This window comes from Nipponia nippon, unplaced genomic scaffold (genome assembly GCF_047370975.1).
Source record: "Nipponia nippon isolate SJK-2023a ecotype South Korea unplaced genomic scaffold, ASM4737097v1 scaffold_4, whole genome shotgun sequence".
NCBI lineage: Eukaryota > Metazoa > Chordata > Aves > Pelecaniformes > Threskiornithidae > Nipponia > Nipponia nippon.
The window spans coordinates 61,721,690-61,744,914 of record NW_028262358.1 but is presented as its reverse complement, the minus strand read 5'-3'; the positions used below and the strand labels follow the sequence as shown (position 1 = coordinate 61,744,914).

General features: G+C 42.4%; 1 protein-coding gene and 2 long non-coding RNA genes across 6 annotated transcripts; 2 read left to right on the top strand and 1 right to left on the bottom strand.

Moving 5' to 3' along the window:
- The first annotated feature begins 4,005 nt into the window (after positions 1-4,005).
- Positions 4,006-11,734, top strand: CCDC28A (coiled-coil domain containing 28A). 4 transcript variants are annotated; one of them, XM_087776456.1, is made up of 6 exons: positions 4,006-4,162; positions 5,029-5,223; positions 7,981-8,144; positions 9,121-9,275; positions 9,911-9,933; positions 10,992-11,734. In XM_087776456.1, exons 2-6 carry the CDS (start codon positions 5,066-5,068, stop codon positions 11,044-11,046), a joined length of 555 nt encoding a protein of 184 aa, XP_087632582.1. In that variant the 5' UTR covers positions 4,006-4,162; positions 5,029-5,065; the 3' UTR covers positions 11,047-11,734. The 4 variants fall into 4 exon arrangements, with proteins under 4 accessions (XP_087632582.1, XP_087632585.1, XP_087632584.1 ...); XM_087776458.1 differs by having other exon boundaries at positions 4,044-4,103; XM_087776457.1 differs by lacking the exon at positions 4,006-4,162 and adding an exon at positions 4,299-4,523.
- A 149-nt stretch (positions 11,735-11,883) lies between these two features.
- Positions 11,884-15,437, bottom strand: LOC148053330 (uncharacterized). Its single transcript, XR_015708717.1, has 3 exons — positions 15,303-15,437; positions 13,407-13,563; positions 11,884-12,415 (listed from the first exon to the last, which is right to left on the bottom strand). It is a non-coding gene; the product is annotated as an uncharacterized LOC148053330 (long non-coding RNA).
- A 2,386-nt stretch (positions 15,438-17,823) lies between these two features.
- LOC148053329 (uncharacterized) lies at positions 17,824-21,371 on the top strand. Its single transcript, XR_015708718.1, has 3 exons — positions 17,824-17,954; positions 18,161-19,756; positions 20,943-21,371. It is a non-coding gene; the product is annotated as an uncharacterized LOC148053329 (long non-coding RNA).
- Positions 21,372-23,225: the final 1,854 nt, after the last annotated feature.

The following is a 23,225-nucleotide window of genomic DNA, read 5'->3' as shown; positions in this document are numbered from 1 at the left end:
TGCTTATGTTCATTCACTCCCATAGCCAAATGGTAGTGTGTGTATATATATAGAGAGAGAGAGATACAATGTAAGTATACACGTTGACAGGTTTTCAGTGACGTTTCCTGAGGGCGTATCTGTCATCATTCTGTAAAGCAAAACGCACACGTGCCTAACCCACACGATTCTACTACATCCATATTAGTCCGGTGGTAATTAATTTTCTTTATATATCATTTCAGCGTCACTGCATTGTTCTGCACATGCAGCTGGATGGTAAATACGCACACCCGTTGTTATGCTGCTAGTCGTAAAACAGAAACAAGTACTTTACTTCGTATCAACAGGTATCTCCCATATTGCACTCTTTTTCGGACGGTGATGCTACAGCAATGTCACGCTTCCGGGAGTGCAAGGTGCCACCCTGTGAAATACATCTGAGGTTAATTATAGAAGCTAAAGAACAAGATGCTTTCATCACTGTCTTGGAAGCCTTTAGAACCCACTTGCCATCTCACGTTAACTGAATAGGGTTTTCAAAAAGAAGAATCTGATTTCATTTGCATGCATATCTCAATACCAAGTACAGACTAACTTCTTTGAAGTTCTTCTTCAAAGCATCTTCAAAGGTGGGCCTCTAGTTTATAGGGAGATATACATGTAAATAAAATCAGATTCAATTAACTTTTTAATTTGCTTCTTTAACAATAACATTGTTCTTATTAGAACTCTGTTACCCTCGGAGCACTTCAGTCAACAAGTATATACAAACGCTACCACTGTAACGCTTGTTGGTGTTGTCAGAAAAAAAGCCTTGTAAAGGAAGAAAAAAGCATTTTCCGAACGGTGAATCATTACCACAATACAAAATTATGCAAAAGCTCAGCTAAATGGAGATAATCCAAAACACACTTTCTTTTCCTGGTGAACGTATGATATCTTTATTTGATTCCAGGCAACAGCGTTATCTGCAATAGCATTTGTCGTGTCAAGTCAAGACCACACTACCTTTGATTCTTTGGTCTTAACTTACTGTTATCTTTTATAAGAAATTAATTATTCACTATAAAATTACTTTCACTATGAAAACATACAATAAAGTCTGACGCTTTCCCAATTATCTGCCCTGTAAGCCCTGCTAAATCAGATACAGAAGTAATAGAGACATTTTAATAATAATTCTAATGTCATGTAGTGTGCAGTGGTAACAAATGTACTTGGAGCAAAACATTGCCTGCGTGCTAAAACCAATCGTAGGTCTTTTCTGGGGTGTCCCAGGGAAACCGCACGCTGTTTTTATAAGAGTAACTAAGTTATTGTACTTGGTCCCTCATACGGAGAGACTAAACTGAAGCAGGGTTGACTGTGGAATCCAACTGCTTTCTGAATATAACTGATTTTATTTTAAAAATGCTTGTATTAGTGACAGAAAGATTTTCCCTTTATTTAAAAACAGCCCATTAGACACTCTATTTCAATTGCTGTGGTAGAAACAAAGGATACCTAGTCACCTTCCATCCTAACTGTCAAACCTCTTTGCTTCATTCTGCGCGCACAGAACACCATTAATCACAGGGGAAAAAACAAACCACACCTCTATATACAAACTGCAAGGTGGGTACATTTACTTGCTTATACAGCATGTGAGAAATGAGCTGAATGAACACAAACATTTCCAAAGTTACCCTGCAGAAACAGTATTTATCACATACAAATCTCCCAAATATCTACACAAATCTGTCTGTAAATCTTGCTTTTTCCAGTTTTTGTAGCCCCCCCATATATACGCACACACATATATGTATGTCTGTGAACGAGGATTCTACTTGGGCAGCCCTATGGCTGAGAAATTGTGACTGGCTTACAGCCTGTGTGAATTTTGCTAGCTCTTGTTTCCCTGTAATGCATGCCAAACTAGATATCAGAAGCCTTTTGTATTAAAGAATCAAAAAGATGGTAAACAACTGTTTCTGCTTCTCTACCTTTCCCTTAAGTCTTGTACCAACACCTTTTTGTTTAATGTGTCTCCAATGTTACAGTTTTCTTTCTCTCTTCTCGCTTGTGCCTTTTTTCCTATGAGACTTAGAGCTTACATGCAAACACCCTTAGATTGTGTATTCCCACTGCCAGCGTATCAGCGATAGTCTCTGGTACTCCCGTCTCTTGCAACAAAACTGTTTGTAATGTGTCAGAACTGATCCAGCTCCTCAGACCCAAGCTGTGTCCTGCTGCAAGGAATTACTTTCACTGCAGAATGGCCCTCAGTGGACATTTGGTCCCTGTTGTCACCTGAGAGTCATCGCAAATGCAGTCTCCCTTTGACAGCACCCCTTTTTGGACACACAGCGGCCACTGAGTCTCACAACTGCAGCGTCCCACGCAAGTCCTGATGAGGCACTGTTATATCCAATAGCCCCTTGAGTCTAATTCAAGATCCGTAAGAAGGTTCAGGATCGGGGTACAACCGAAGAATGCTTTTTGGTATCGTAAAAGGTCTAGACAGAGGTAGGGAGGCACCCTAGCTGCACAGCTGTTAAGTTATGCAATAGCTTTGTATTGACACGTACCCTTGCAAACACCAGTAAAGCTTTTGGCCAACGTTTTCACTCTAGGTGATGCGGATTTTACCACCCTTCACAGCTGCTGCGTAAGCAACATCTGAGAGTTTTCATCAGAAAACGTACAGTTTTGAACATCTTTCTTCGGTAAAAAGTAAAATCTCTTTGCAAGTAGAAGAAATCCAAGTTGACAGACAAATTGTAGAGATAGCTGGTAAGTTCATCCCTCTAGGCAACAAACTACCAAAAACGCCTGGAGCTATCAGCCATAGCTAGGAAAGATGTGCCAAGCATTCGAGTCCACAAAGCCATTAATGACAGGGAGCACTGAAGAGACAAGTCATGACTAGAAATGCAATTGTTTGAGTTCCTCTACAATAGAGACAGCGCTACGAAATAGACTTGGGGGGGGGGGCTGAACTTATTAATTACTAAGGCTAGGTAGGCACGCCCTGCTAATGTTGCCTGCCTTGAAAATTAAGTTCCTGCAAGCCAGCTACTCAAGACTGGAATTAAGGTCGGAGAAGACAGAAAGCTGCATCAAACTAAACGCGGCAGCAGGATCCTCCTCACTTAACTCGGACCAGTAACCCCCCCCCGGGAACGCCTGTCGCGGGGATGGGGCTGTACGACAGAGGAGTGGGTCCTGGCTGTTTATCAGGCCGCTTTTCTACCCCTGCTGCTTCTCAACAGAGAGCTCAACAGCCGCGAAGGGAAAGGCAGGGGAAGAGCAGCCAAGGCTCCAAGAGCTGCAGCGTGCGAAGGGATGCCGCCACCTGGAGTACAGGGCCTGCCACTGACGCGAACCTGTCGCGCACCGAACTGCGGCTTCGAGCCTACAAAAACTATTCCCGTTGGAGCTCCGGTACCTCTGCAGGTGGCAAAGGCAGAGCTCCGATGGGGCATGCTCCCATGGGGCATGACACGCACTGCTGCCCAGGAGGCGGCAGTCCCTTTTCCAACCACTCTGCTCTCCCTCCGTTTCTCCCATGTTCGAGCCACGGAATGTGCCGTTTCACCGGCATTTCCAGCACGGCCAGGGACGCCTCCGTGAGGCGCCTGACACGCATGTGCACGCTGCAGGGCTCCAAGGCGGCGACGCGGCCCGCAGCCCCGCGCCGTGCCCGCCGCGGAGGGCTCCCGCCCCTGTGGAGACACCGAGGCCAGAGTCCGCTGCCCGCCTCGGCAGCGGCTGTGCCCCGTCCCCCGGAGCGCCGCGGGAGGCGGATGGCAGCGCCGCTCCTTTCGGCCGTTAACGGCCGCTCCGGCTCCACCCGGCACGGCCCCGCCCCTGCACGCGGGGGGGCGGGGAGAAGCGGGGCTCTCACGCATGCGCGGTGGAGCGCGCGGCCCCTCCCGGCGCCGGCGTCAGTGCCCTGCGCGCGGGGGGCTCTGGGAACGGCAGTCGCCCGGCCCGCTCGGGGGTCGGGCCGCCGCGGGGGGCGGGGCCCCCACAATGCACCTCGCGGGGCGGGGCGGGGCTGGCCGGGCCGCTCCGCCCCAGAGGGCGGCGGTCACGTGACCCGCGCGCCGGGCTGGGCCGGCCGCTTCCCCGGGGGAGGGGTGAGGGCCGGCGAGGCCGGGGGTCCGCGCGCCGCTCCGGGGGCGGGGCCTCCCCCCAGGTAGCGGGCGGCCGGGGGGCGGGGCCGGCCGGGGGGCGGGGCTTACGTTTAACGGCCGTTTAACGTTCGCCGGCGGGGGGAGAGGGCGGCGGTTGGTGGGGGGCTGGGGGGAGGGCGGTGGTACTCCGGGAGGAAGCGTCACAAGTCTCCGTGCTAATCAAGTGACGACATACAGTAGGGGCTGTCTGTGCCTGAGGGCGGGGGTCGTTACTCCGGGCGGTGGGCCCGGAGCGGGCAGCGGCGGGGAAGCGGCCCTCGGTGGGTCAGCGATGGCGCCCTGGGGTTTACATCGGTGTGCCCTGGGACGGAGGCTTTCAGAGGAGGCGTTTCCCCAGGCGGGGACGTCCTTAGGCAGCACCCGGTAATAGCATATATAACAGCAGCAGGATAGCATATATATTATTGGGTAGCACCCCTCAATAGCATGTATAATAGCAGGAATAACTCGGCATCAACTGAGTTTTGATAAAGCCTCTCCCTTTAGAAGAGATTGTTTGGCAAGGATGAATCGCAGCATCCTCATGCCACCATCGTTTCTCGGTCAATTTTGATTGGTGCGGACTTGACTCATCCCGGTGTTTTCTAGCAATAACCCATGGGACACAAAGCTTGACATCATTCTGAGGTACCCGTCGGCTGAAGCTGATGCGGATGATTTTAATTCCTGCTTGTTTTGCTGATGAGGCAGGCCTGGGCGGCTTCTCCTGAAAACTGGATTCTCTTGTTTGAGGAAATGAGTAACTGCTCATCTTTGAAGAAACTATAAAGCTGTATTTCCATGCGCTGTGACCTGTCTTTTCCCTTCCTTTTATTATAAATGCCAGTTTTAATGGGTGTTTCTTACTTTTTTTTTCTTCCCTTTGGAGGACAAGAAATTAGTCTAGGTGCAGTAAATGGGAAGAGATGGAAGAAAGGAAAATCAAGAGGAGGAGCCCCAAATCATCTACCAGTCACCCTGCCCAGGTTACTAACTCCAAGAAAAACTCCGTGCCAGTCAGCAAAAGTACAGCCTTTTCAAATCCCGCACCACAGCCTGCAGTACAGAAACCAAAGTTAAAACGGTAAGCTTGGGAGCATCAGCGGAATGCATCAGGCTCAGTGGAAGTGAGAGCCAGAAACCTGCCAATGCTCAGACAGTCTAAAGGGTGTTGAGCCTGGCTGGGACAGAATGAAAAGAGCGAGCTTCAGACTCGTGAAAATTTTTGATGACATGTTCGTTTTAGCAAAGCAATTTGTGTTTAATGCAATATAATGGTTATTTTACAGAAAAAGATGCTCGATACTACTCTCGTAAGCTTTGTAAGATGTTACACAATGCTGTGGACTCACAGTGGTAACAATTTAGCTGAAGAGATGATAGCCTGATGTGGCTGGTGAAAGACAAGAGTTGGGTGATCAAATATGGCAAATGCGGGCATCGTATGGGAGCTAGCAGAGCCCCAGATGTACAGCTGTGAGGAACAAATAAAATATTACATGACTGCAAGGTTGGAACTCACAAGCAGGGCAGGAAATGAAGGACGTAAATTGAACAGGATGAGCTAGAACTGGAATTTCCGTGTGTTTTTTATTTGGGGACCCATCGGTGGGGGCAGCAGCAGCTCCCAGGCCATACTCATGCACAGAGAGAGGCATTCAGCTCTTCAGAAAGTACCATTTTGGAGTAGTTTGTGTGTTACCGATGATGCATCTATTTCAGTTTGAGAATGTTAATTTTCCTGCATGTTAGAAAATACATTTCTTGGCTGTGGCAGATACAGTAGATAGATAAATGAGTGAAGAGGGTTTTTAAAGTGAAATGTTAGCTGGAGAGAGGCAGCGGCGTTTATTGATCTGTAAGCATTAGCTGAAGATTAAATACTGAACTGTCCTCTTTGGCACAAATAGTTTGTCTAAAGGACCCAGTATTGGCCTGATGGAAACATAATGCATTTCTGCAATGTAAAGTCTTTTTTTTTTTTTTTTTACTTTTTTTTTTTCAGGGAAAATATGCTAGTAATTTGAGGGAAATAATAACAAATACTAATGTGCTATAAACTGGTGGTGCCTGCAGCTGACTGTACCATTTATTAAGACTCAACACTATTCTGGAATCTACTAGAAATTCATTTCTTGTAGCCCACAATATTGGCTAGAGGAGAAAATGTCCTTTTTGCTTTAAGTTTTGGAAAAGGACATTCTTGCTTAATTGTTAAGTGAAGCTTACCAAGCAGTGATAATACAATTTCTCAAACTCTCCAAGCAGGAGCGGCAATTGACATAAGAATGCGACGATGAACGGCCGTTACGATAGCGGAGTAGGAGTATTTAATTAATTTTCACATCATCTGCAAGAATCTAATGAAATAAGTTTTCCAGGAGCGGTAATATATTGTATTAAACTTCAGATACAGGTGGAAAAAATCAATGACCTTTCTGGCATACAAACCTTTCTTTAAGTCTGAAATGGAAGCAGAAATAGCCAGAGTTAAACCTCAGTTGAGACGTGTTGCTCTGAGTTGAACCAGATACGATAACTGTTGGACTGTTAGTTGTTCCAACATATAGACTATGTAGTCTATACAGTGTTTATAGACTACAGAAGCTGTTAGGCTGGAAAAAGAATTATTATTTCCCACAGGAAAGAGACAATTTATGACTTGCAGAGCATGGGAGTATTCAAGGGAAGGGTAGAGCTTACTATGCTGTAAACCCTCTTATCTTCACTAATTAAATAAAGCCTCTTTACTAAGCCTGTAATTTTTTTAACATCCCATAGTATCCTGAATTTTAAGTTTTAGGCTCAACATTTTTCAGATTTCAGGATTTTTCAAAATCAGGTTCTGAACAGGCTCACCAGGAGGCTGCAGAAGCCACCGGGCCAACGTGAGAGGAAGGCTGTGTGCACACATGGATGGGCAAATCAGGGATGAGAACAGCCCCTTACCTGAATCGTATTAGGTTAGGATGCAGTCTGTCTGTCTGTCTCTGGGTCAGAGATGGAACATGCTATTTCTTACTGGTAATTGAGTGTTTAGCTTCCATGGTGATTGCATGTTCATTTGGATTTATAATGGTTATTCATTTTCATTCATGGAGTTTCTATGGGCACATGGTGCTCTGAATAAATTTTATGTCTAGAGAAAAATGTATGGATCCAGGGATTTTGATGGTTCTGTTGCGAAGGGGGCTGTAGAGAATTTTTAGCACATTTAACATTGGTTCAGGCATGGACTAGTTCCATTTGGTATGTGCCAGAGGACTGGGAGATTGCTTTTGATGGCGAGTTTTACAAAATTGGCATGTTATTCGAAGGTGGGAAGAAGGAGCTCTAGGAAGATATATCTGGACGCAAGGTCACCTTCCTGTATAGGTTATAACGAGTTGATTTCCACACTTTGCAGCCTCTAGGTGTTTGCAACAACAGGAGCATATGATTGCTGAGGGCTTTTCTCTCTGGCTTAAAGAGAGTTTGCAGATGCTTTTTGGGTGATTTTATGTAGATAATGCCCCACGCATCACGTGTCATTGTTGGGTAATGGTCATCTTTAGATTATTAAGATGGCCATTACATACATGTGCTCCACTGATGTTTCCCACCATTAATAGGAAAGGAGATTGTTGGAATCCTTCATTTTGCAGTATCAAACTGTCAAGATAGCGATGTTGTTCTTTATTCTTAAGACAAACTAGTGACCCATTTTTTGACTTAAAAAGAGTGATTGAAATATGGAGTATATATTTTCCATTTCATTTTCAGAGCCCTACATTTCAGATTCTCAGTGAAGGTGAAAGCAGGAAGTAATCTTTTTGTTTAATTACTTTTTTTTTTTTTTCAGTGTAATAAAAGAGAAAGCCAAACCTCCAGGAGGCGAAGCAAAAGGGGCACAGGCAGCACCAATCCAGCATTCTTTTCTCACAGATGTATCAGATGTCCAGGAAATGGAAAGGGGACTTCTGAGTCTCCTGAATGACTTCCACTCTGGCAAACTTCAAGCATTTGGTAAGTGCATGAATTGTCTGTATACCATAGTTGTTTTATACCTATACAATGGTAACATTTGCAAACGAGCGTGCTGTATGGACAGACTGCCAGTTTGTCATGTTGGACTCTGCCGTATAGAAATGAAGTTTAGCATAATTAATAGATCTTACTGCATTTTTAACTTACAGTCCTATTGTAAGGTTGTCTTTGCTGTGAAATTATTCAAATGCCATTTCATTGTTTCTTCCAGCATGGCTTACCAAAGGCAGTACCTTGGCTTATAGGTTTAAGATAGCAAGTTTAAAGCCACTTATTTATGATAGTGTAGGAATAATAAGAAGTAACTGTATTTAGCACCTGATTTTGCTGCATATTAACACTTTAGACTATTGTTAACAACTTTTATGGAATCCAATGCAAGTTGCATTTTACCCAGCTTACTCTTCTGTCTTAGGCATCTTACTCTTCTTACTACTTCACAGCTGATGGAGGTTTCAGAAAAACCATGACACTTCTGCTTCCTTTTTTTTGCTGCATGAGTAGAAAGATGCGTATGTGCTTTTGTAAGTTTAGCATGTCACATTAAATTCCACACCGATTTTTACAAGAGAACCTGAAAAGTCTGTATTATATAAAGCATCAATTAGAAGAAAGAAGCCCCCAAGATTAATCAAAATTAGAAAGGTTTATTGTGGTCATATTTAAAGTTAAAAACCAGGGCTTTCCTAAATCTGAGAGAAATTCAGGAGTATAGAAAAAACACTGTTCTAAAAACCAGTGAGTACCTGGGGTAGTTATCGTACGTTCAGTACAACACAACACCAGACAGGATGACAGAAGCTTCAGTAGTGAAACAGGGAGAAATCATTGAGAAAGCAAATGAAGTTGTAAATTTGATGTTTAAGCTCCTCTTCTCTGATGTAAAAAGCTGCATCTTCGCACCTTTGTGTGCCTTCTCAGGTTTCTTTAGATAAAGCTGTAGCTTGTCCTTTAGGAAATGAATGTTCCATAGAGCAGATGGAGCATGTGCGGAGTATGCAGGAGAAACTTGCTCGCCTCAATTTGGAGCTCTATGGGGAGCTGGAAGAACTCCCTGAAGATAAAAGAAAACTAGCCAGTGACTCCAATCTGGATAGGCTGCTATCAGATGTAAGTACTGGGAAGGCAGAACACACGGAACTTTGCCCACAGAACTCGGCCTAGGAAAACAGCGCTACTGGGTGGGCAGTGATTTACAGTTGAGGAGAGCATAGTTCTGTAATGAACCAAGACATGAGCCCTACCCTCATCTTGGTTTTGAGAAAACACAGTACCTTTTCTTTTTTTGTAGGCTGCTGCTTGTTCTGGTGAGTAGAGCAGTCTAGCTGGAAACTGTCTGAGGATGTAGGCCTGTTTAGAGACAGCTGACGTTCCAGGGAACTACGACCATGTTCCCTGTGGTCCGTCCTCCTGCATCTGGGGAAGACCACACATAACAAGGAATTTAGATCTGTATATTCTATACTTTCAGTTTCTCCTTTCTCTAGTGTATTTCTATAAAAACCAAACCTGTTAAAACTTCATTAATTTCCCGAGATCAGCAGATTTAAACTTAATTTGGGACTTGCCTCTGGTGTAGAATTCAGTGCAGGTTTGCTTTGCTTTTTGTAATAAAATCATACATTTCAGCCCAAACTATTAGTGATTTCCTTTGTTGTTTTAATGTATTTCATCATACCACCATAATTGTTGCATTTGACTGACTTGACATGCCATTTCTGATACTTTCTACATTTATATTGCAGCTAGAAGAACTGAATTCATCTATGTATCCTTTTCCTTAAATGTCTATTTTGCATTATAATTATTGTTAACTGTAACCAAATTACAGTGTATTTCCCCAGTAACTGGTGTCTTTACAGGAGTCAAATGGCTTCAATAATGTCCGTCCTTTTAAATTGCAGTACTGTAATACAGCATGGCTTTTAGGTTCTTCCAGTACATAAATGACTGGATCTCAACACTTTCAATTACAGGCTGTTTTTGCATACGATGATTTATTTAGCTAGCGTGTAGCACTTTAGACAACGTGTTGACAGTAGATGGCAAGGCCTGTCAGAAGCAGGGTCCTTCTACATGCTTCTTGCTGAGACACTCGGGAACAAACATACACGACAATATTCCTTCTACGGTACTCAGAAATGTTCTGTCCCATTGCTAAGTGAATCCTATTACCTTTTAGTTTTCTCTAGAAATGTATGCAGCTGTTTATCACTGATTTTACTGTGAAGAGTGGACTGACCTAACTTTTTATTTCTAGGGTCAGACTGTGGTTGAGTCAAATACTTCAGCAGAGCTTTGGTGACTGAACAGATGTGTGCTCTTAGCCCACCCAGAAGAAGATAAAGCCGAATGTCTTAGCTTGTCTTTTACATCACGCTTCTGATAAGCTAAGAACACAGTTGAGGAGTGTTGCCTTCAGTTTATATTGCAGTCTAGTTATGTCTGGTGTTACGCACTTTGTGTGCATCGAGGAAGGTGGGACTCCGGTTTGGGACTTAAGGTACTGCACCAGTATATAGGTTCCCTGTGTCTGTGGAAAGCTGGTTAAGGCTAGGTCTCATAAAGAACACAAGTGGAATGTGATAATATCACACAACAGTGATAAAAATAATCTGCCAGCGAATTCTGGAGGTATGTAATGCCTAAGTCTCATTGAGGAAGATCAATGTACTGGTTGGGAACTAGCATAGGACTTAACAGAACTGAATTCATCTGGACTGGTGCATATCTGTCACAGGACTAAGCCTAGTTTCATGTAACACTGCTATCTTGTTTATACCTTACCTATGTGTGAAAATGTTATTCCTTAATGGTTTGCTTCAGCCAAAAACTACATTTAGCAGATGCTCAAGATATTCCAAATAGTGCCACGGGCTGAAAGAACAGCTTTGTCCCAGAAGCTTGTCTTTTGTTTTTCCTGACAGTGGAATCTGGAACAGTTGGTGTTTGGTTTGGTTTTTGTTGTTTTTTAATTCTACACAATGAAGAATCAAAGTGCAAATCCAAGTGTTTATTTTTGCACATTCCTCTTTAGCACTGTGTTAAGTCAGGACTCAGTATCTAGGGTTTTAAGTAGATTGTTGTGATGCTACACTTTTTATTATTGCCTTATCTAACAGAAAAATTGGGGAAACCTGGAGGCACATTTCTTCTGCTCAGTGTTGTTCACAGGGTTGAAAATGATATATAAGTTCATTAGCATTTCTCCAATTTTTATGAAGGCAGCAATGATGTTGCCTTTTGGATCAGCACATAGACAATCTGCACACTATATCTTTAGTGTTTTGTTGATCAGTGATGCCACAGATTAATTTATTATTAATAAAGTAAAACATTTAAAATATGACGTTTCATTTAGAGAAGCTGCTGTCTGTTCAGCTAAGATATGAGTTCTTGCATGGTTGGAATGTTTGCAGAGTTTACTTTTTTTCATTACTGTGAATAATTATGAAGTGTCACTAAATTAGAACTAGCATGCATGCTAGCAGTCCACATACTCTGATTAAGTATTGTGAAATTCCAAAATCGGGTAAACAGTTATTGTTCAATAAATCCAGTATAGGCAATTCTGTAGTCATTCCTATGTTATAAATTGTCTGGTATTAACTGGTATCATCTTTGTGTTCACAGTCAGGGAAAAAATTCTGTATCAGTGTAAAATGGGGCTGGTTTTAGATCCAAAATGTTTATCCTGGTCCATCAAACTTTGCCTTTGGTTCTAGATTTATTTTATATTCAAGTTTTTAGGCAATACATTCAGAATCAATATTGCATATACTTACCGCACAAGGAATGAAATCTTTATCCTTCTACTCGAGAGTGAAGTTTTCATCAGCCCAAAGTGGGGATGTGGCCAGGGAACAAGAGGTGCCCGTTGCTTGGCACCTTTGGAGAAGATGCTTCTTCAGCCGCCAGAGGCAGTAGTGGATCCCATTAGCGCCAGCTCCTTCTGGAATTGCAGCTGGCGCCAAGTCTGCACTCTGCAGCTGCGGACAGAAGGATCACGCAAACACCACAGCGTGCTCTGGCTACAAACTCAGCCTCAAACGCTGTTACTCCCTGCCTCGCCTGCCAGGCCAATCTCAGTGATTAACGAACCAGTAGGGATCCCCGCTGGGCTCTTCCTTTAGGACGTTCTTGTTCTTTACATGATTTAGCTCCTTTGTTGTTGAGATTCTCTAGGAGTTTTGCATGCTGGCAAAACTGCCTCCAGGTCCCAGCCTGCTGCTGGGTACGTACCTGCAATGCTGTGAAATCCAAAGTCAGCGTAGGAGAACAAGAGTACAGCACGCTCCTCACAAAACGAAGCCAAGGGTTTTTTTCCCCACTCTTCAGCCAGTACGTGGGCCGTTAGCGTTTTCTGCACAGTAACTTCTCACTGTCAGCGCTACGGCCTTGGTTCTGTGCAGGCTTCTGAACCTCAAGCAACAGAGCAGCGTGATTTCGCCTCAAGTTGCGATGCACGTTACGGTGGCAAAAGTCACCAGTAGAGCTGTGTTTATACCGGTAAAATGACATTCGTACAGCTCATTTTGATTTGGGAGGAGAGCTGTACCCCCATGAGCCACTTGTTGCCAGTGCAGTATATTGCAGCGCCGTAAATCATACTGGTCCCAAAACACACTTTTAACCAGTAGCTTTCCAGCCGAAATTATTAAGCTATTTGACAATAAAGAGAATTCTTTTCCCTTTTGGGGCTCCGTCATCTAACTCTGCTTAGGCTTGTGACTTCAAACACATTTCAAATAACTTACAAATGTGTGGTCTGTTGGATGTCTTGATCTTTACATTTCGGTAGCAATTTGTGCAAGTACATCAGACATAGGTATAATTTGAGGTGCGGACACAAACAAATACCTTGCTCGAGCAGCTGTTTAGAATTATACAAGAATTAGCACCTTTTTCATCCACCCCCTTAAGCCCACAGGCAATCACAAGTCAATAAGAATCATTAATTGCAAATAATTAAGGAAGTAAAATTCTCTTCTCTCCTCCTGGATACACATTTGCGTCTTTTACACGATCCATTAATGGCGTCTGCTCGTTATCTGTTGGATTCGTACAAGAAAATTTTGTAGCAAGGTCTTTAAGAGACTGAGCTTCTCTTCAGGTGGCAATAAACTAATCACATTTCTAGGCTCTCGCAGGAAAAGGAAAAAATCTAACATATTTGTGACAGTCTTTTGTAATTATAAATGTACATAAATGGCTGCATAAAATGAGCTCCTTTTCTGTTACCTTGTTTCCTGAAGAGTTGTTTATGGAGATGAAAGTGCATTAACATGGAATGGTTCCTGGCCTAAACGAACACTGATAATCGGAGACAGCGTTTGGAAGATGTTCTGTCCTGCGTCACTGATCTAGATGACCTCCCTCCAAGAGACATCTGTAGAACCTCAGTGAACCAAAAAAGAAAATAAAAATCGGGAATAAAAGCTAATAGGAAAGGAAGGTGTCTTAGAGAAGAGGAAGAGATGTGGCCCGCAGGGCGAGGGAGGGAGGTGATTCTGCCCCTCTGCTCCGCGCTGGTGAGGCCCCACCTGCAGTACTGCGAACAGCTCTGGGGCCCTCAGCACGGGAAGGACATGGGCCTGTTGGAGCGGGTCCGGAGGAGGCCCCAAAAATGATCAGAGGGCTGGAACACCTCTCCTGTGAGGAAAGGCTGAGAGAGCTGGGGTTGTTCAGCCTGGGGAAGAGAAGGCTCCGGGGAGACTTTATTGCGGCCTGTCAGTACTTAAAGGGAGCTTATAAGAAAGATGGAGACAGGCTTTTTTCAACGGGGCCTGTAACAAGAGGACAAGGGGTAACGGTTTTAAACTAAAAGAGGGTAGATTCAGAGTACAAGGAAGAAATTTTGTACAACGAGCGTGGTGAAACACTGGAACAGGTTGCCCAGAGAGGTGGCAGATGCCCCATCCCCAGAAACATTCAAGGTCAGGCTGGATGGGGCTCTGAGCAACCTGATCTGGTGGAAGATGCCCCAGCTCATTGCAGGGGGGCTGGACTAGATGACCCTTAAAGGTCCCTTCCAACCCAAACCATTCTGTGATTCTATGAGATGAGAGTCCGTGGTATTAAATTAATTGCCTTTTTCTTCAAAAATAGCAAGACAAATTATTAAGGCAAACATCTGTTGTTTAGAAAATATACTGAACTCGAAAAATAAGTTTTAATATAAATAGGTAAGGTCTGATTTTTTTTCCAGTAAGTTTATTAAAATGACAAATGTATACAAACGCTAACTTAGCCATGCTGAGCTGTCTTGACATTCTCATTGGTGTAAAGGAACAGAAACAGAAATTTATCAAGGCCTACTGACCCGACGGTACCAGTGCTGAGCAGATTGTGTTTTACAACTATAGTAACACAAAGGTACAAGGAGCAACGGCATAAGGGCAAAGTGTGTGTCGGGGGAAAGTAAGCCAGATTCAATTTGGATCATGACTTTGTAAATTTATTTCAATCAGTAAGAAACTGGAGTATTCACTGTGGAGTTCAATGGCATGTTAGAGCCTTATAAGCCACACACAAGATATTGAGACTTCACAACTACATCACATTCTTTGTATTTTATATTGGATATTGATTGTTAATGCCTGTTCGCTATCCCAAGTCATCACGGTTCTGTTGCAGTTCGAAGTATTTCACCTTTAATGCAGTATACACAGGGATTCTGAAGCATCAGTGCATGATGCTTAGCACGTTTCATACGCTTCCAGTCTTGAAACGTGTCTGTACTTTTAGTTCTATTCATTACAGAAATTTAAAAATGCTACTTCACTCTCCTCACCTTCCCGAAGCAGAGAGAGAACTAAGTGTATCTATTTCTTTCATTTCTTCAAACACAGGTTCATGATTTTTGCACGAGTTATACTCCCATCTGTCACATAAAAAAATGAAGGAAATTACACCTTCCCCATAAAAGGCAGTAAACCCCAAGTCCTGCCCTAGGAGAGGAGCAGATGTGGGAATGCTTTGTCCACAGAAAGTCTCAAGCTTCTTATGAGAAATCAAAGCTCCTGTTTCCACGTGGGCAATTTCCCCAACTACTCCCTTGTGTCACTACCAGCTACTGTGGGTGTAACAGGTGCTTTGTGGGTACTTTTTTCTAGAAAGGAGTTGCTCGGCGCTTACCTATCGCAGGGAAGCTGGGTACAGAGCTCACTTCTTAAAAGTGAAGGTGGCCACCAAATTTGGCCTAGACTATCCCAAGCCGCACGAGGATGCAAGCGGGCTGACTGCACGTTAGAGTTGCTTCTTCTAAATGCACTTGCATTTCATCACGCCTCAGGCGATTGAATCTGGAACTTCATGTCAAATGTCACATACACGGATCAGTTCTGTCCATGTGCAAACGCCGAGTTCTGCATTCAAGAGGCTGTTTAGGATCGCTAACGCAGAACATGTTTTAGCCCGAAATACTGGAAGTTCATTCCCTTTTAATTACAAATAATTAAATTCACTGTCAGTGATCTATGCCTTGTGCAACCTTACTGTCGTCATCACAAAACATGGGCTTCATTTATCACAGCCCTCTTCACTCGCTATAAAAAGACAGAATATTTAATATGAATGAGTACATACCAGATCCTTGACTGGTTGCCCAGAAGCACCAACGTAGCGTAAAACATTTGATAGCGGGAACAAGGCGTCGGAGCAGGCCCCACGTAACAACTGCACTGCAAATGGAGAGAAGGTATTTTATTAGACCTGCATCAATACAGCAGAGCAATCAAAATACAAGTTGTAGGCTTCAGCTGGCTCATAGCGCGGCGGTGTGACAGGCTACCGATTGTCACAGTGAATGCAAACGAGCTGCAGATTAGCTGGCACCTTTTGATTTGTAGGTACCAGCCTAGAAAGACTTCATGCTAGTTGCATGTTTGCTTCTTTGCTCTTGAGAATGGGCTACTATTGCTATACCATACTATATAATTTCTTTACAATCATTAAAAGCTTGCAAGGAAAAAGTACTTCTCCAAATCACATCCTTTCAGCGTTGCTTTGGAAGAAACAAAGAACTTACCTGTGTTAATCTGGCAGCAGAGAAACTGATTGTATCACTCTTTAAAAAACAACACTCTAGATGTTCAAACTACTGGAGGTAATTTCGACACAAAATGTAAAGCAACTCTCAGAATGCAATGATTAATAAGGGGAACGGGGTATACTGCACATAAGAAACAGCATCAAAAATGCAAATATCTGTGCTCACGTGATTTGGCTTTTGGTGCACAAACAGCTTGGTGGAGGAGCTCAACTTCTCTCTTCAAAGGAATTAACCAGCTGACACATCTTTGCCTTCTGATGCAGCAGTGATTGTTGCCTTCTGCGACAGAAGTACTTGCAGTAAATGCACCGTAAAATGCAACATCTTTAATTTAATGGAAACCATGAAGGTTGTATCCTAAGAATGTGACTGAAATTTGAAGTTGGCAGGAGACTTGGTTTCTAAGGCAAGGCAATGCCTGGGAGTACCAGACTTCTAAGTGCCGGATTGGCCTGACACAATTGTTCTCAGAAGCTCATGAAACCACCTAATTTAAACCTACAGCCATGGATTCAGGAAGGCACGCAAACAAAAACCAGCAGTCCCCTCGAAGCAGCCTAGCACTCAAGAGGCTGCTAGTCTGCAATGGAAAACTTGCTAGCCATTTCTTAATTTTTGTCACACACATTTGAAAGTTGTAGCCCCTTGGAGTAAATCTACCTCGGGAGAAGATAAAAATGTGCCAAGTGTGGATTTACAAAGAAAATGATTACCAGTAATTTGTACTTTACAAACATCAAAAGCATGGGTAGTCAGGCACTGGAACAGGCTGCCCAGGGCAGTGGTTGGGTCCCCATCCCTGGAGGTGTTTAAAAGACGGGTAGATGTGGTGCTCGAGGACATGGTTTAGGGGTGGACTTGGCAGTGTTAGGTCAACGGTTGGACTCGATGATCTTAAGGGTCTTTTCCAACCTAAATGATTCTATGCTCCTGTGTTTTTAAACTCCCTGCTCCCCATATGATAACAGCACTGGAAATGGCTTTCTCTGCCATCAAACCCCCTAAGACATGGTATAAAAATAAACGGAGTGGCTGAAGTTTATAAATCTGCAATCCCACATTATTAGGTAATGAAGTTGGTTTTTCTGCCAGAAAAGTTGGGTCTTCAATAGCAAATGAAAACCATGTTACAACAGAACACACCATTACTTCTGTAAGCGTATTTAGCCAAAGAACTGCTTGCTGGTGAGCTGGATCGGGAGCAGAAGAACCAGCCCAAAGGCTCGCTTTGGGTAGGGTTTCAAAAACATTCTCAAGCTTCCAAAACTGTGCGTGCTGGAAAAAACCCAGCCTGGCAGGGCTGTAACCGTGCACCTCAGGGAGCAACTGGCTCTTCACTCGTTCTCCCTAATGAAAAAGTCTAACAAACAGCAGCAGGGGGTAACAGCGGGAGATTTTTAATGGAAGTAAGTTGTTCCTTGTTACTATCCAACACTTCAACATGATCATCGCCCCTGTTTCGCATGGATATCTGTTTAGACTGGAAAGCACCGGTCTTTACACAGAATTTGAAAAATATTAAAAAGATGCAAACTTTAAAACAGCTCGTCTCTAGCATGACGGTATCAGGGAAATTAGAAATCGGGGGGCGGGGGAGGACGTTGGTGGTTATAGCATTCATCTTCCCAAGCAACTGCTATGTGTGCCAAGTCTCTGCTTTCCTGGGAATGGCTGAACACCTGCCTGCTGACGGGAAGTTGTGAATGACACTGAGCAAGAGCTGGAACAGGCTTTAGGTAAGGGGCTAACTGAACTTGGTCAGATAAAATTGATGCAAGTAAAACAGTATTTCTTAATACTTGGAGGAAACAATAACTTAGTTATTTCAGCATCTGTTTTCACATTAACAACTTTGTTGTGCTATATATATATTTACGCAATGTTTAGTTAGTTGAGTGTCCCTGGCTCTGACACCAAGGCATTCCTCTTTTCTCCTCCCTAGACTGGAACCCTTATTACCAGTGTCTCGTGATAAGTAGCTGCTGGATACAGAAAGGACTTGCAGACTGACCTTCTTTTGGTCAGAAGGTCAGTCCATAGAAGACTGACCAAGTACCAAGATGAACACTCCAGCCAGAGCAGCTCTAGAACTTACGTTGCCAAGCTCAGAGAGACAAGAAGAGAGCAAGGGATTCTCAACTGGCAGCTCTCACCATTTTTCTGTACAAAAGGCCTTAAGTAAAACTAAGCCTGAATTCCTGTGCAAGCAAACTCAAGATTTTTCCTTTTAAAACTACCAACATAATCAAACATTCAAAAAGGCATCTGTCTGCTCCCCAATGAATGGCATACTCCAGGCGTATCTGTTGATTGATGGTCTTGTTCTCGGACTAAGTGCATGATGTCTGGGTCCTAAGGAACAATAAAAATGAAAGCTGCAGTTCGTGACCTACAGCCAAAAAAAATCAGTTTTGAATTAATACTCCTCCTAATGATCCTTCTCAGCTAGGTTTTGAAAAACAGTGACACACTTTGCATAACACTTACTAAGGAATTAAGGCTGACCACATTTAATACAATAAATATTAATCTCCTATAATAACCATGTACTTTACAATTTGTTTAAGCAGGTCTCAGATTCTGGAATAACTGCAGATCCCTATAATGCTACTTGGTTCTCTAAAGAGTCAGTTTAGTTTTGATCATTTTTAGCTTGATTTTTAATGTTGATCCAAAACAGATTTATAAAACAGTTCTTGCATTGTCTGCTTTTGAGTAGCCAAACAATTGCTTGAAATGCTTTAGTTTTCAAAGTCCCAAAATAAACAGAGCCTGACTGTTAATATGGGACATTTTTTGAAAAGAACAGGCTTACGAGCTTAGCTCTCACTTACAACTTCGCTCCCTTGCTTTTAGTTTTGACTAGGAATCTGCAAGTTGTTAAAGTCTCATCAAGCGCCTTTAACACAGGCAATTAGATAAAGAAAGCAGATGAGCACAGATCAGTTTTATGAACATAAACGACACGTAGAAGTCACTGTGTACAGTACCGGGATAAGGACTATACGATTAATCCAACTAAGTATCACATTGACTCCTTCGTGGATAAAGCGTTCACCTTGCTGTTGACTAATAAAGAAAACCAATTAGTATTTGCTTTTTTCCCTACTACACAATTATTATATACACAGAGCTCAGAAATTATCCCTGCATGGAGCGTGGCTTGGCCCATGCCTTCAGGTGTACTGCTCTCTCTTCAGTATACCGTGGTACCGAGGCCAGCGGGTCAGTTAATCCACCCATCTGCCGGTTCTTGGGGTTTCCCTTCGATGTCTGTTTTAGACCAAATCAATGTTTCGTGGCTCACCTTTCCTAAAGGACATTCACACCTCTGTCAGAAAAACACTGCTCAGATTGGAGCAGTGCCAAAGAGAAACACAGATTGCCACTGGGCTCTCACAAGAAAAGCAGGCGTGAAGATGGATGAGCCAAGTTTGCTGCTCGTAACTAAAACCTGTCATGCACGATGAATTCGGACACCTACGGCTGGGGACGTAGAGCCTTTAAAAAAGCATTTTCTCAGGATTTTGTTACTCCAGTAAGTTTGATTGCATTGCTAATACCTACTTTAAAAGCTTTTACCTGAATCTTTATAATCATAATCATTGTAACACATACATATTTAAGACTTCTGCCAGTCAAAAAGGTTGACAGAAACTATGGTAGCTAGACCAATGAATAATTTTAAAAGCTTAATGCAAGTAAATAATTTAAACAATGTATTTCCTAGTCAAATGCAAAAAGGGTTGTATTTAATTCTCAAACATATCACAGAAAATAAGAGATCTCTGAATCACAGGACTAACTGCAGGATGAATAAGAATGATGTATAAATCACCCGATATAGTCTATAAGGAGTGAAATTATTTTACATTGTTTTCTGTATAACTTTAAGCTACATCTTACTATATAAATGCTAGAAGACGAAAATGGCCAGGAAAACAGACATAGAAATGTACATACCAGTATTTCTGTAGCAAGTGCTACTTCTTGCTAAGCAGGTGCCTAGAGACCATTTTTATTTTGGAATTTGTAAGCAGAATTGAGCTGAATGCCTCAATGAATACGTAATTTTGACTTGTGTACTTTTAACAACGAATAACCCTTGCCTTGAATTCAGTTCTCTGTTGTTCTTGTCCTCTGAGACAAAAACATCTATAGATATTATAGAGCAGAAAAAAACCAAGATGCTTTTTAAAAAATTTCATTGTTTAAACCATCATCAGAACGAAGTGAAGCTTGAGGTGGTGCTGCATTTCAGCTGTTAGTCCCCAACACTACTTAAATTTAACATTACTGAGTTAACAGCACCAAAATTTTATTCAGCCTCAGAGTGAAAAGTCCTGCTCCGTGCAGGAATACAGAAAATACACCTTTCTTCAAACACCATTAATGTGACATTTTTCGCTACAACGTCTCATCTATCCTAGAACAAAATTTAAAATATTTTAATAAAAATATGTCACTGATGGACAGGGCTGCTATGCAGTTTTAAACTCAAGTTTAGGTTGTTGATTTGACAGGTTGCCCTGTGTTTACTGAGTAAAGAACACAAGCCTTTTTTAGGATCTCTGCATTAAAGGGATAATTGTATCTGAATAACTGCACGATGAGTTTCCAATTATGATGCCATCACCCTTCTGTTTTACAATTATGCAAGCGTTAAAAAAAAAATCTTTTTCTTCTCAAGCCGTGTAAAGCAATTCTCTATTTTACCCCCTTAGTGTATTTTTCCAAACCTCCACCAGTCACAGACCTTCCACTTCGAAGTTGCTGGCTGAAACAACTAACTCGGAGTTTAGGGTGAAGACACAGCAGACACATGACCCAGGCTTGCCAGGGAGCTGCTCACAAGCGAGAAGAGCTATGTGCAAACACTGGCAATTGTGAAGAAGGTTCATTTTATTCCATGGAAAGCACCATCCGAAGTCACGTTAGTGTTCAAGCGATCTTCTCTGATATCACGATCTTACAACTGGCTAAGTGTGCCCTAGCAACTAAGCCAGGCAAGCAAGAATCTGCTCAAAAGAGCGGCTGAGACAGTACCCCCCATCTAAAGCGACTGGAGCTGTCGCGCTGCCTGGGGCACTGGGCTGAGCTGGGAGCCGTTACTCCAATTTTGCTCCTACTGCTGGCTTTCCACACCCTTATCCCTGGAAGGTGGTTGTTTTTCTCTTCTTTAATGGCAATCTGTAGCAGCAAAGGATAACAGAAGTCAAGAGCTCTAATATCTCAGAAATGACTGGGGAGGTTCTGCAATGAGACCTGACGTGGCAGATTTCCGTATTAGCACTGAACTTTGCTGAAATAAGGGTTTATAGGGAGACTTGTGGCCCACTTTCATGAGAGCTGCAAATCTATTTGAAGCCAAAAAGCCTCCATATGACATTTCTAATGGCTGACATTAGATCTAAATTTTGAACCTTACAAAGTTAATCATTATAACAGATCATAATTTTTCTCCCTCCTATTTAGAAATACCAAGATTAGTACAAGACCTCCAACATATAGCTCTTTAATAGTATTACAACAACAAAAACCAGAACATGAAACAACCGAGAACAAAGTTTTCCCACAAACTGGAAGACTAGGACCAGAGTGAATGAAAGAAAAAGAGTAGTTTGCAAATACTGACGACCCTGATCAATGCAATATTGCAGCACTATGCCAAAGGCCAAAATACTGAAGACTGAAAATTTCAAAATACTAGAACAAATACAGTTTAACAGTTAAGCATGTGCCAATACAAGAAACGTTTATATGGAGCCCTTAAAATTGCAATGCACTTGTGAAAGAAAACTGAGGTATGTTGTAAGAAAATGAAAATCAGCATTCCAGGTTAAAACTATTCAGACTACCATTGCAAGAAATAATAGTTATTTCAATTTCTGTCAGCATTTTCAATCTAATTTAATGTAAAATAAAAAACACCACAGAAACAACAAGAAAAAAGTAAGCATTTCTTATTTTAGTTTTAAAAGCTGGCAATTCAGCTGGTTCAAAATGTAACCTTGGCAGACCTACTTCAATTTTCACTGGTTTTACGAGAAGGAATATGCAGCCTAGTTGAGAAAGTCTTTTTCTTACTTTGTACAGGCTAAAAGTTATAAGCATCTTAATACTTTCAGAACAGTAGCAAGGGGCTGAATAGGCCACCAAATCAAACAAGGTTTGAGATCAAAGCTGTACATTTATAAAGTGTCTTGAATTCACAGACATCCTGAGGATCTTAAAAGCAAAACCAGAAACCTCTCACTGGGTTAGCTCCTAACTCAAGAATGAAAAAGAATAATTATTCTTAATACTACAAACATATGCTAAGCACCAATCTAGAAAGAGAAAGTAGGCTGGAAATGTTTTTAAATTAGTAAAACTAGTCTAAAAAATTTAAAAAGCCCAACTAATTCGGATTATATTTTACAAGGTAACAACTTTTGTTCTCATTTGAAATCTAGGCAGATCTTAGATATTCTGACAGAAACACTTCCAGAGTAATGTCAGCCCAGACCTTAAGCAAATTATTAAGTTCAGTCTACCCCTTCAAACACGTACAAACTTCTTCAGCAACATGCTTTATCCTGCAGACTCAGTAGTTTGCAGGGCAAAGTTGAGATTGACAAGAGAAGTCCACATCTATCATGCTGGAAATGAAAAGGAACTTCTCACTTGACAGAAGAGTTAGTTTGAATGAAGGTTTGATTCCACAGGATCCCATGTCAGGACTGAAATTTTCCAAAGACAACTACAAGCAGATTGTAAATCCAGATGAAACAAGAATTAGTTCTGCATTAAGACTATTAATTTCATGCAACTCCACAGCAACTAGAGGTACTGTACTACTACGAGTTTGCATCAGGCTGTACTTTCACCTGAAGGTTTCAGGAATGCACTTAAAATACAGACTTGCTTGGAAAGAAAGCTGCATGCATGCACAATTTCACATATCTATGGGTAAATTTACATGCCCAAGTGAGGATCACACAGAAATTCACATAATTCACTGAAAG

Coding starts and splice junctions, on each gene's coding strand:
- CCDC28A (XM_087776456.1), top strand. CDS start 5,066: ATGGAAGAAAGGAAAATCAAGAGGAGGAGCCCCAAATCATCTACCAGT. Junction 8,145..9,120: donor TGGCAAACTTCAAGCATTTG/GTAAGTGCATGA, acceptor CTTGTCCTTTAG/GAAATGAATGTTCCATAGAG. Junction 9,276..9,910: donor TGGATAGGCTGCTATCAGAT/GTAAGTACTGGG, acceptor TTTATATTGCAG/CTAGAAGAACTGAATTCATC.